The sequence below is a fragment of the Echinops telfairi genome, unplaced genomic scaffold (genome assembly GCF_000313985.2).
Source record: "Echinops telfairi isolate 266 unplaced genomic scaffold, ASM31398v2 ScPeMD7_6;HRSCAF=24_0, whole genome shotgun sequence".
NCBI classification, from domain to species: Eukaryota; Metazoa; Chordata; class Mammalia; order Afrosoricida; family Tenrecidae; genus Echinops; species Echinops telfairi.
Genome location: NW_022103902.1, coordinates 9,270,828 through 9,283,706, shown reverse-complemented (window position 1 = coordinate 9,283,706; position 12,879 = coordinate 9,270,828). Strand labels below are relative to the sequence as shown.

General features: G+C 39.9%; 1 protein-coding gene across 7 annotated transcripts in view; it reads right to left on the bottom strand.

Moving 5' to 3' along the window:
• Positions 1-12,879, bottom strand: part of DZIP3 (DAZ interacting zinc finger protein 3) — a 107,950-nt gene that overhangs the window by 17,235 nt on the left and 77,836 nt on the right. For all 7 annotated transcript variants that reach the window (XM_004706463.2, XM_045286172.1, XM_045286173.1 and 4 more), the window contains 5 exons: positions 8,654-8,816; positions 7,217-7,312; positions 6,941-7,068; positions 5,507-5,575; positions 1,978-2,074 (listed from right to left, as the gene is read on the bottom strand). In XM_004706463.2, the coding sequence (XP_004706520.1) occupies positions 1,978-2,074; positions 5,507-5,575; positions 6,941-7,068; positions 7,217-7,312; positions 8,654-8,816 (553 nt within the window). The remainder of the gene's footprint in view (positions 1-1,977; positions 2,075-5,506; positions 5,576-6,940; positions 7,069-7,216; positions 7,313-8,653; positions 8,817-12,879) is intronic.

Here is a 12,879-nt window from a genome sequence, read left to right as displayed (position 1 = left end):
TTTTCAGCCTCTTCCACCTGCACCTGGGCTCGTTGACATTAAAAACAAAAACAAAACACTCTTTGATCATTGCAATTTTTTTAATTCAATGGTGTCTCTGGGTTGATAAACAATCTAGAACACTGGTGTTCAAATGTGCTCATTTACACGAACATTACAAAAACGAATGCGCTGGTCTCAGAGGTTCTAATTTAATTAGTATTAGGTGCAGCTTAGGTAGCCTGATTTTTAAAAGCTCTCTGGTGACTCTAATATGTAACAAAGTTTGAGAACACTGTGGCCTTATGTCTATTTTATTTTCACTGATAAAGTTGACCTATACAACCAGACCACAGAGGCCCATAATGCATAAATGGGCCTCGAAGGTCAACTATAGGCAAATTTCACCATTAATGATGCATGACCATTTCAGCCTCTGCTTTTTTGTTGGTACTTGTTTTAAATACCAACTGCTCAGTGTTCACTAAAAATAGCTTATAATATTCATGAGCTGCATTAAATATTAAGAAAGTTCCTTCCAAAATCATTACAAAAAGTAGAAAGCAACGTCCCTTTCTGATTAAAAGCTGTAAACAAACAAACATATAGACCCACGTCTTTATGGTAATCTAAGCTCTTTTAAAAAGAAAGCTAATTTCTAACACTTTATTGTGCAGGGAATTTGGGTTAGGTCGCACTCCATGGCTGGGGACCTCAGAGTCCCAGGTCCTCCACCGGGGATTAGAGCTCACCCATTACAGAGTCTGGGAGTTTCTTTCAGTGCTTTCAATGTCAGCACTCTCCAAACGGTTTACTCTTACTGTGTGTCAAGTTTGGTTACCTATAAATACAAATGACATGCATACACATGGAATCACATTTCTTTTGAAATCCTGGCTGTGATGTCCAAGGCTTACTCAGAAGAAACTGGTTAAGTTTTCAGGGATCTGGAAGATAAGTGAGGAGCTCTGATGGTATAGTGGGTTATGTGTTGGCCTCTTACTTGAAAGGTTGGCGGTTCAAAACCATGGCTGTCCTGTGGGAGAAAGTTGAGGCTTTCTGCCTCAGAAACCCACAGGAACAGTTCTACTCTGTTCTCCAGGGTCACCTATAGGACATGTGTCAGAACTGACCCAATGGCAAAAAGGTTGTTTTTTGGAAGGTAAGTTGCATTTTGGCATGGGGGTGTAAGTGTGTTGGCGGGGCTCTATGTGTTCTGGCAGGAGAGGGGAGCAGGAGAAGGTAAAGAAGGAATTACAGCCACAGTGATAGGTTCTGTTCTGTTTGCATGTTAGGGTTAGTAGCCTGGCTTTCTGAGAATTTCCCCAAGATGCCTGCATTTTCTATGTACATTGAAAGAGACCAATTCCTTAGAATCATTTGCGAAAATGCAATGTAAGGCCATCAATATTCAAATACTGATGCATAATGTAGCAATAAGTCACAGGCACCACAGTTTTGTGTTTTCCTAAGATGTCTCATACCCGTTTAATAAAAATGCAGCCTCCCCTGCCCCAGTTCTTTAATATATTAACCTCCCCTAACCCGTTCCCTGCATGAAGAAGGTGGACATCAAAGAAGGACGGTGGTAGTAGCATCAATGCATTTGAATTGCAGGGCTGGAGAAGAATATGTAAAGTACCGCGGACTGCTAAACGGAAGAACACGTTTGGAAGCGGCACAGCCCGAGTGCTCCTTGGAGGCAGGGATGGAGAGACTCGGTCTTCATTTGCTTTGGGCACGTGTCAGGAAGACCAGGCCCTGGAGAAGGACGTCTCGTTTGGTACAGCAGAGGGGCAGCCAAGAAGAGGCTGCAGCAACGCTGCGGCTGCAACCACGGCTTACGCGCACGAACGGCCATGGGGACGGCTTGGACCCACGCAGTCCTTCGCTCGGCTGTGCGTCAGGCGGCGGTGGGTCGGCACCCACTCCATGGTACTAACGACCGCAGCAAGAACCCCCTTCCCGTGGTTGTGTATGGCAGTGGTTGTGATTTACCTCGGCGGTGATGGCTCTGCTGGTTTCCGCGTTCAGTTTGTTCAGGTATGTTTTCATTGTGCTTTCCAAATTATGCTTCTCCACCTCCCACTGGGATCTGAAACAACGAACCATGAAGGAATCAGCGCTGTAGCAGCGAACATTACAGCTCTGTCCATCTTTCTCCGTGGAAACAGACGCTAGACCTGCACTTAGCTAGAAATGATTTCTTGGGGAAGTATAAACAGGCAAGAGAAGACACTGCGGCTTAATTACTTCTTTTTTCTTTTTTTTTGGCTTAACTATTTTAGAGAGCCTAAAAACACTGTAATGTTGTAGTATAGGTATTTGGAGTAAAAACATAGCAACAGAATCAATTTACCTTAGACCGGAGCTAAGTCCCACAGCTTGCTAACTGTGAAAGTGATGCCGCTGTTAAGGTCCTGGATGCCTGTCACTGTTTTATCCCAATAAAGAGACCAGGTTGATTCGAGAAACTCTTAAATTTATTTCTGCAAGCACGTAACAGAAGGAAGCAGTGGGACTGAAACCTCCCCAAAACTGCTATGAGATTCAGTGAAAAGCAAACAACTTATAGACCCTCAACTTTGTGACAAGTTGCGGGAACGTTGAACAAGTGTGTTACCACGAACAGAGGGCTCAGCAAGGGGACAAAGGCGGCGCGGTTGGTTGACAGAAACGGGAGGCAGCCTCTCACTCCCTAAAGGTCTCAGGCTCCCTTCCTTATCTGCAAGGCCTGCCCTGCCCAGATGGCTTTGTACAGCCAAACTTGCTGAATTAGAACATTCTTAAGTTTAAAATGGGATTTTACTGCTAGAAGGAGGAGGGCGGGGGGTGGCTGTTACATTTGGATTTTTCTGCAAATCAAGTCTTAATCAGATCAGATCTCAAACCAGGTCACATTTCCAGCATTGATTAACAGCAGGCTAACTCCTTCCCCGAAACTTTGGGCAAATTATTTAACTTCTCTTTGTTTCAGTATCTTCACATATAAAAATGGAGAAAATTATAACACTCATCACATATACTGGTGAGAATTCTTTATCGTACTCTATATAAGGTACCATACATACTCGAGTATATTTGGTACTTTATGTTTGGCACATGACATAATCAAACCAAACCCACTGCTCTGGAGTGGAAACCAACTCAAAGCAACCCTATAGGGCAGAGGAGAGCTGCCGCACAGGGTCCCTGAGACCATACAGTTTTAGCCAAGCAAAGAGTCTCATCTTTCTCCTAAGTGGCAGCTGGTGGGTTCGAACCACCATCCTTTCAGATACCAGTCGAGTGCTTAATTCACTGCACCAGCAGGGCACATAACCAAACCTACTGCCATCAAGTTGCTTCTGACTCATAGCAACTCTATGTAGTGTTTAACAAAGCTATAAATCTTTATGGGAGACGACTCTCCTATGGAGCAGCTGGTGAGTTTGAACTGCCGACCCAACCTTATCGTTAGCACTCCAATGCTTACCCAACATAAGGAGTATGAAATAAATGTTAGATGTTAACAGTTTACATAAAATGGAATGTAAAGAACTTTCTCTCCCAACAGCAAGAACCATAGGGTTTTCATGTCACTATTATAAGGTGAAGTCACTGCATAAAATATTATGCCGGTTACAGTGCTCACATTCAATACATAAAGAAAGACAAATCTATAGCTTGACAGAGAGGGTGAGGATATTGTATAGAAAGAATATGGATGGAAACTGGCTTTCTGTGAAAGCCATTTCTTTTGCTTTTTGTCACAACTTTACACATTTGAATCCCAGAGCTCTAGCACATACAAACTAGATTCTGTCTTTAGTGAAGAGTCCATTGAAAATATAATATCAATAGGCCCTCTCATGAATGCTCGTCTTGATGTTTTATCATTAGAAATATCTGGATGCTTCAGCACCTGACAAACATTGATAAGAAGATTGATGGAACGGTATATTCTAAGACTATTAGGGCTTGAGTCCTTTTAGGGAGAAAAGTATCATAAAAGACTTAAACAGATATATTAACTCAACCCAAGAGGAATTAATTATTATACCATTAAGCATTGTGAAAGATTATGCCCTTAAGTACAAAAAATAGATTTTTTTCATATTACAAAAACTTTTGTAGAACGAAAGATACCATCAAGAGTGGGAAAACACAGCCCGCAGAATGGGACAAGGTATTTGCAAATCATGTATTTGCTAACAGATTTTGATAACAGAACATAAAAAGAACTCTTAAACTTCATACAAAGACAACCACATTTAAAAGTGTTAAGAGAGCATGAAAAGGAATTTCTTAAACACAGAAATGTACAAATGGCTGAAATACATATGAAAAGATGCCCAACCTCACAAATCATTAGGAAAGCCCAAAGCAAAACCATCATGAGATGCCACACCTCACACCCACCCAACTCACTGCCATTGAGTCACTGCTGATTCATAGAGACACTACAAAACAGGGTAGAACTGCCCCTGTGAGGTTCCGAGACTACCTGTTTTGGAAGTAGAAAGTCCTGTCCTCCCGAGGAGCCACCAGTGGTTTTGAACTGCCGACCATAGGGATCACAGCTCAACACTTAACCACTCTGCCACCAGGGCTCCTTCACACCCACTAGGATGGCTACAATTAAAAATATAATAAGATAAAGAAATTTAAGTGTCGGCAAGGATATGAGACATTGAAATCTTGGTGCATTGCTGGTAGGAACGGAAAATGGCAATAGAAGACGGTTTACTTAATCCTTTAAAATGTGAGACATGAATCATCATTGATCCAACAATTCCTCTCCTATGCATATGCTCAAAAACTGAAAACATATTTAGGCAAGTCATTTTATGCAAATGTTCATAGCAGTACGATTCAAAATAAATAGGCAAAAACACATGCAGTCGCATAAAACTTAACCAGTGTCATAAAGCAGCCATATCTACTAGGATTAAGGTAAACAGATAAGAACTCTTAAATTCTAGTCCCTGACGGTGGCTAGCTGTAGCTTCAAACTTTGGTAATTGAATCTCTTGTCGGCAGTTTCTACGGCCAGAGCTAAGGTGAATGACCATCCCTTACAAATTGCTTAGGATACCTTATGTGATTTTCAATCCTGCTCACGTTCATGGCTGCCAAGATGGGCTGGAGCATAACAATTGTGAGGAAGGTGCAAGACTGGGCAGTGTGTCCTTCTGTTGGACACAGGGTCACCATGAATCCGACACACTGGACGACACTTTAACAACAACACTTGCATGCTAAAATGTGCCTCCGTTTTGATGATAAATTGCATGGATACCCTCCTAACCAGAAGGAGCCCTGGCGGAGCAGTGACGAAGCTGTTCCTGCAGAAGAGGCCTGGTGCTCTCCCCCCAGAATAATTACAGCACAGACAGCGGGGGCAGCTCTACTCTGCCTTCAAGGTCAGGATGCACCAGGATCGAATCAGTGGTGCACAACCACCACCTGAGCACCAGCACGCCGAGTGGAAGACAGGGAGTTCAGAGACAATGCATTCGGCCACAATAAAAGTTGTGACAAGTACCTTCTCGTGGAAAGTTGCTCTTTAAGGTTCTTGATTTCATTATCTTTAGCATGGATTTGACGCTGTAATCTAGGCAAGTTAGAAAAAAAGAGTGGCAAGTTAGAAAAAAAGAGTCACAAAATGTCAGAAGTCATTTCTCATTAACATAAGCAAGACTACTCTGCACGCACTAGGACCGTACATTTGGAGGACTCATTTTGAGCCTGAAAGTAACTGCTGGACTCTTTAAAATTTCGCTTTCCTGTTCCTGATGTCTGTTTTACAGATTTCCCAAAGAAAGAAAAATGCTACTAACTTCTACCCTAATAGATGAGACTGTGGAAGGAAGTGTTTGCTTGTTTTATACCCCCAGTTCAATGACTTAGAAGGAAACATCCACCGGGTACATTCATGTGTTAGTTTACCCACTGGAATACAGAGAGGACTTTCCTGATGTTTGCTCTACTGTGGCATTGAGGACTTCAAATTTCATAAAGCGACAGTGTATCAGTTCACACAAATTATCAAAGAATTAAAGTCAGTAGGAAATCAGATTTTAAATATGGAAGTAATGAGGCTATATGCAAATAAGAACTTTAATTAGAACTGTAAATTATAGCTGGGTTGACACTAACATGACCTAAATGGAAAGACTGAGTAAACTTTTATATAAATCAGAAAGCATACTTTGCCATCTGCTTAAAATTTGGTATTCAAGAAACTATTCAAAAAACTGCAAACTAATATATGTTGGCTGACAGACAAGCGGATTCACATTCTCCTTTGTACTGCTGGACTGTTCAGGCCCAGCTCTGATTAACTTCTTAAGGCACTTCTATATCAATACAAAGCAACGACAAAAGCACATTTCTCTCTAGGTCTCTGATATGTTCAGGCCCCTGTGATGCACAGTTTTCATTCATATAAATGTTTGTAATGATAAAACCATGAGAAACTACTAGATTTCAGAGACTACCAATTTACCTTTTTAATATCATCTTAGAAACTATAGAGAATTAGATCAGATTTCAGTGGGGCTGAGAAGACAGGAAAACAAATCAAAACTAACTTCTTTCCATAGAAGAGTCATGTTATCAAGTAACAAAATAAGAAATACAAGCTTTGTCAATGTAGTAGACAGGTAGGAAACAGACAGTCACACTTAGACTGAAGCACACAATAAGGGAAAGTAAAGGGTAAGAAAAGTATGACTGACATTCTCGTGTCCTTTGTGGGCTTTTACGCTTCAATATTTGACTCAACTCTCTACAGCTGCTTACTTCGCCAGCTAGTTGGCAAAGCAGCAGACCTGGTGGGTCTTTAAGGGCAGGCAGCCTAAGATCAGTTCTTAGTGTGTGGCCACATTGCCACCTTGTGGCGAAACAGGGATTTTTTTCTATTAGCGATCCTGTACACTATGGTGAAAACCTAGAATTTCCTATTATTTACACTTACTTGGAAACCTTATTGATTCCAAAAGCCACTTGCTGGTTAAGAGATGAAATGATTTTATCTTTCTTTTTAATCTGAATTTGGTTTTCTTGCCAGTGAAACGACACTGTTTTCAACTGTTTTTTGAAATCCTGATTAATGAAAAATATTTCAGTTAATTCTGATCAAGTAGAGAAATACAATTTTCAAAATGGAGTTACTTTTCAAGAGGTGATCCCATTCAGTTTTGCATTTAAATATCCCTTGAGTTCCCAAGGACCTAACAGCAGAAGCACTTACTTCACACTGACAGTGCAGTGTATAAATCTGCCTTTGCAGAGCGCGTCTTCCCTGGTCAGGTTCTCTATAATCTGCAGTTACCTTGCTGGTTGAGCCCTAGGGAGCAAATGAAACATGCGGGCCTGAATTTGAGATTACCTACAACTAAGTTTTAAGTCTCTTTATGTTAGTTATCTCATTTTCCTCTAACAAACACCTATGTTTTATAAAAAAGAGATTTACAGTTGCCACCTAACCCCTACTCCTGATATCTGTAAATCGTGCGTCCCTGGCAAGCTTAGACGGACCTCTCCCCACTTACGGCTTCGGTAACAGCACCTTTGGAACGGCTGCTGTGGAGGTAGTCTGGAACACTGCTGGTGCATTCCCTGTTTTAATAACTTTCTGTTCGATGCATCTGATGGTCATGAAAGTATTATCAGGTGAGCCTTGTTCTCATTTTAGAGAAGATAAAGCTGCACAACAAACTCTCCTAAGTGGAGACAGGCTGAATTCCTACTCATGCAGTCTGGATTCAAAGCCAAAGTACTTCAACATTCCACTGTACGATCTTAGTCTAAACGTTTCACTTCTCCACTGTGCTGCAAACACCACGATGGTGCTGCAGACTATCTCTTAGCATCGCTCCAGGCACACAGTAGGTGCTAATTAATGGTGTCCTTCTTCTTGACTAAATGCACGAACAGATACTTCTAGAAAGGTATGCAATGTTACTTTGATTCTATTTTCAAATTTTTACATTCTCATGGCTGCTGCCTGAAAACAAAACATTTCACATTTTAACTTTGTGATATCCAAAGCTAAGAATAGGATATTTCCATTAAAATAGATTTGTCCTATTATTATAATTGGATAGGAAAAATTGTATAATGGTTACATGAATGTTGTACTACTATTAGCCAATGAATTGTCTATATCAACTCTACTCTTAAGACAATAGGCTACATACTATACTCTTATATTTAAACCATGGGGTCAATTATTATTAAATTACTTCAGTATACAATTCTTTGGGGTAGCCAAATTAAGTGGTTTTTCATAAATAAGGCAAAACATTTGCTTTGTTGAACATTTAAATCATGAGTGGGAAAACAAACTTGTACATTAATATTTTATAAACATCTATGGTAACCAGATTTAATGGGATTAAGCTATTTTTTTCTCTTGCATTGGAAAATCTTTGCAAAGAATACATTGTAATCAACTTTGCCCAGTAACTTAAGCTGGGAAATTGTCTGAGCTCTAAAGTGGAAAAGGTCCCAGCCCTCCACGTGCTTGTTCCTCATTTTCTCCTCCGCCCACCTCTCTGCCCTTCCCTGGCTTTTGTGGTTTTCCGACTGCCACGCACGGTGTAAAGCGCTAAGTGAACACGCTGCTCGAGGAGTCAGGGAGAAGACAAAGGAACAATTGTTCCGGGAAGAGCGACAGGTAGGTTACCTGCTCGATCATGTCCAGAATGTGCAGTTCATCCAGGCTATAGATCTTGTCTTCGGTGGCAGAATCTTCCTGAGCATCACTTGAATCATCATTCATAAATCTGACTGTGGGTGGACTTCCTTGTCTTTTCTTCACCTGCTCTTCCTCCCCTACCATATGTGAACTTTCATGGAGAAAAAAATCATTGTGACCGTTTAAAATAGCATAGTGCTTTTCATCTATGCCAGCTTCCCAAAGTGGCACTTTACTGATCTCTTAAGATGCTTCTCATTAGAATGGTTCATGGTCAAATAAAATTTGGAAAGTACTCATAGTAGATCTGTTTCTTGAAGATTCACAGTGAATAATAACTACATACTATAATGTATGTATATTATGTACATTATTCAGTTTATATTAGCATAGTTAAGAGGGCACTCAACGGAGGTAACTAATTCTACTTGTTCCAGTGTTTTAAAGCATGATCAGACCATAGAGATTATTTTCCAAATTAAAATAAGCAGTTACTTTAGGAGATAAACCTTAGGAGATATGGAAAACAAGTTCCACATCTACTCTATCATTTATCACCCTAATATTCTTGACAGGTGTGTTGCTTTAGTCAATTTCAATGCATTAGGTAAAGTGTAAATTTAAACAAAGGTCTCCAAACAGCAAAATTATGTATATTTCTATATGGAAGTTTCTTTTCTAACATGATTTTTAGAAACTATAGTGAAAGACATGGATTTCAGTAACTAGGAACAACTGAAAACAGAATGAAAAGACTAGAGGTAACATGAAGAGATAACTGAAGAGTGGGTGATATAGCAAAGTATGGCGAAGAAATCAGATAGTGTCCAGTTATCAGAAAGAGCAGTGTCTAGAGTCTTAAAGTGGATTTAAAACAAGCAGCCATCTAAGTAAGGTATCAAGTAAGTCTAGGCAGAAGAAGTATACTAGCCTGTGTAATCTAAGGACTGTAATTACTAAAATTCAAGACTAGAGGAGGGAACTATATTAGAGTTTAAACTCTGAGCACCAAATTTGCAGAAAGCTATGAATAACTGAAAATCCTAAATCCATTTTCAGGGTCCCCATGTGGATTAAGCCTCCAGAGAATCCATTTAACTATTGACCAGGAATGTGGACAGTCTTGCTATCAGACAGGGTGGAAAGTGGATTAATGCAGATGCAGTTAGGTTAAAAAACAATTTTTTTTAACAGGGAGACTATTTTTATTAATTATTTTATTGTATTGCGAGCTCTTACAGATAACAATCTATAATTAAATTTTATCAAGCATACTTGTACACTTATTACCATCATCATTTTCAAAACATTTTCTTTCTACTTGAGCCCTTGCTATCAGCTCCTCTTCCCCCCACACCCTCTCAGGTTAAAATTTAACGCCTTATCATTTGTTGCCCCTTTTGACCCATTTTAAATTGGGTTTAGTTTTTACTATTTTCTGCTTTCTTTTGGATTGATGTTTTTCTCTGTTTTACTTTGTTACTGTTGAGGGAAGCTGCACATTTGTCTTTATATACAATCTAGAAGAGGTATATTTAACAGAGACAGTAACTGGATTAATAGTTTCTTAGAGTTATAGCAGGAAAGGTTAGGGGGAATTGAGGAGCTAATAATAATGAGTACAAGAAAGAAGAAAATGTCCTAAAATTGACTATAGTGATGATTGTACAACTCTTTTTAACGTTCAAACAACTGAATTTTATGGTATGTGAATTATGTCAGTAAAACTTAAATTAAAAAAAAAGTCTAGAGGTACAATGTCAGCTACATGCATAAATAGTTCTAAACTTTAAATACCTTTTCATTCAGTTTACTACTCTATTCACTGTCAGGGAATCAATTCTGACGCAGTGACCCTACAGGACAGGGTAGAAACGCCCTTTTGGATTCCTGAGACTTTAAATCTTTGTGGGTCTAGATAGTCTCATCTTTCTCCTGCAGAGCAGTTGATGGGTTTGAACTGCTGACTTGTGATTAGCAGCTCAGTGCATAGCCCACTGTGCCACCAGAGCATGATATAAATTACTTCATTTTAACAGAGAATAGAAATAACATAGATAATAGGATGAACTATTACTTTCTTTAGGTTACTGAGACATAAATAACAACTAATACTCATTTTATTACTTAGTAAAACTCTTTGTAAAATACTTAGAAAAACAGTCAGTGGGTATAATGGAAGTTGTCTTGAATGATCCAAATATCATGGAAACATTCATGAAATCAATTGCTTACACAAGCCAGCAGCTCCCAAATTCAATTAATTTTCCCAATTACCTGAAGAATTTTTAGAAGGCATTTTTCCAGGCACCTCCACCATTGGAAATATGTAGTTAAAGCTGTACTTTTAGAAAGCTAATCCCAGTATCATTGCTGAGTGTTTAAAGTATAATAAAGCATTAGATGGTATGGGAACATTTCCATATTTTTCAGAGATGCAAAGTAAAGTATGTAGAAATAAAATTATATGGTTATGTAGTTGGGTTGAAAACACTTCCACAAAGAAGAAAATGTTAAGGGATATTTGAAGCAAATATGGCAAAAGAAATAGTAACTGCTAAAATCAAGATGGCGGGTATAAATACTATGCTGCTTTGCACATTTGAAAATTCTCATTAAAAAGAAAGACTCCCTAGGAATCTTTATTGCCATCCAGGTTTGGATCTCCACTGTGAGGAAAAATAAGTAAAATTGTTATGATACTGTTTCACTCTTTCTAAGTTCTTTTCATGATGTCTAGACATTGCCTACACTCCACTACCACCAAAAATATATAAAAGTATTGTTCTTTAGTAACCAAGAAAAAACAAACAAACAACTTACTGCCATAGAGTCAACATTGACTCACAGTGAACCTATAGGACAGGATAGAACTGCCCTGTGAATTTCCAAGGCAGTAACTCAATTTGTAACTCAATTCATTTTCCAAATTAGTTTGGTACCTGCTGGCCTATGTAAGTAATTGATCTCATTAAGCTTTCCATAATATTGGGTCGTTTGCAGAGTGGCTGGTCATTTCTAAGTACTGACCTCGTGGATCACAGCCCAACACGTAACCATGACACCATTGGGGCTTCCAAAGAAGGTGAAAATTCATCTTGGATGATGGTCTATTTGCTTACCAAGGGATCACAGCCATTATCAATGAGAAAATATCAACTCTAAATGACGGCTTCAGATTTAATAATATCTGCTCGTACTGCCTTTTCCAAAGATTTCCTGATTATGCCCTCAGTGGAGCCCTGGTGATGTAGTGGGTACACGCTGGCCTTCGAGCACGTGGTGGGCAGTTGGAAAGCACCAGCAGCTCTGCGGAAGAAAGACGGGGCTTTCTCTCTGATGAACAGTTAAAGTCTCCGACGCCCACAGGGGTAGATGTGAGTCAGCACTGACTCGGTGGCAATAGGTTTGGTTGGAATTATGTTCTGATATTCAGTTAAAATGTCTTGGTGGGAGCCTATGCAACCACGAGGTGTCGAAGGGATCAGGTGTAAGGCATCATCAGAACAAAAAATCTTACCATAGTGAATGATGGGGGGAGTGTGGAGTGGAGATCCAAAGCCCATTAGTAGGCCACTGGAGATCCCCTTGCAGAGGGGTCTCGGGGAGGAGATGAGCCAGTCAGGGTGCGATGCGATGTAACAATGATGAGAAATACAACCTTCCTCTAGTTCCTAAAGGTTTCCTCCCCGCTCCCACTACCATGACTCGAATTCTATCTTGCAAGACTGGCTAGACCAGAGGAGGTACACTGGTACAGATAGGAACTGAAAATACAGGGAATCCAGGATGGATGAGCCCTATAGGACCAGTGGTGTGAGTGGCAAAACAGGGAGGGTAAAGGGAGAATGGGTAGGAAAGAGGGAACCGATTACATGGAACTGTGTGTGACCTCCTCCCTGGGGGACAGACAACCGAAAAGTGGATGAAGGGAGACAAAATACCAATTTATAAACTATCAAGGGCTCATGTGGGAGGGGGTAGCGGGGAGGGAGGGGAAAAATGAGGACCTAATGTCGGGGGTTTAAATGGAGAGAAAATGTTTTGAGAAATGATGTACAAATACGTTTTACACAATTGATGTGTGTATGGATTGGGATAACAGTTGTATGAGCCCCTAATAAAATGTTTAAAAAAAAAAAATGTCTTGGTGGGAATGTTATCATGATCTCTCTCCCTGCTGCCTTCAACTGGGGTACTGCCATCAATCATAA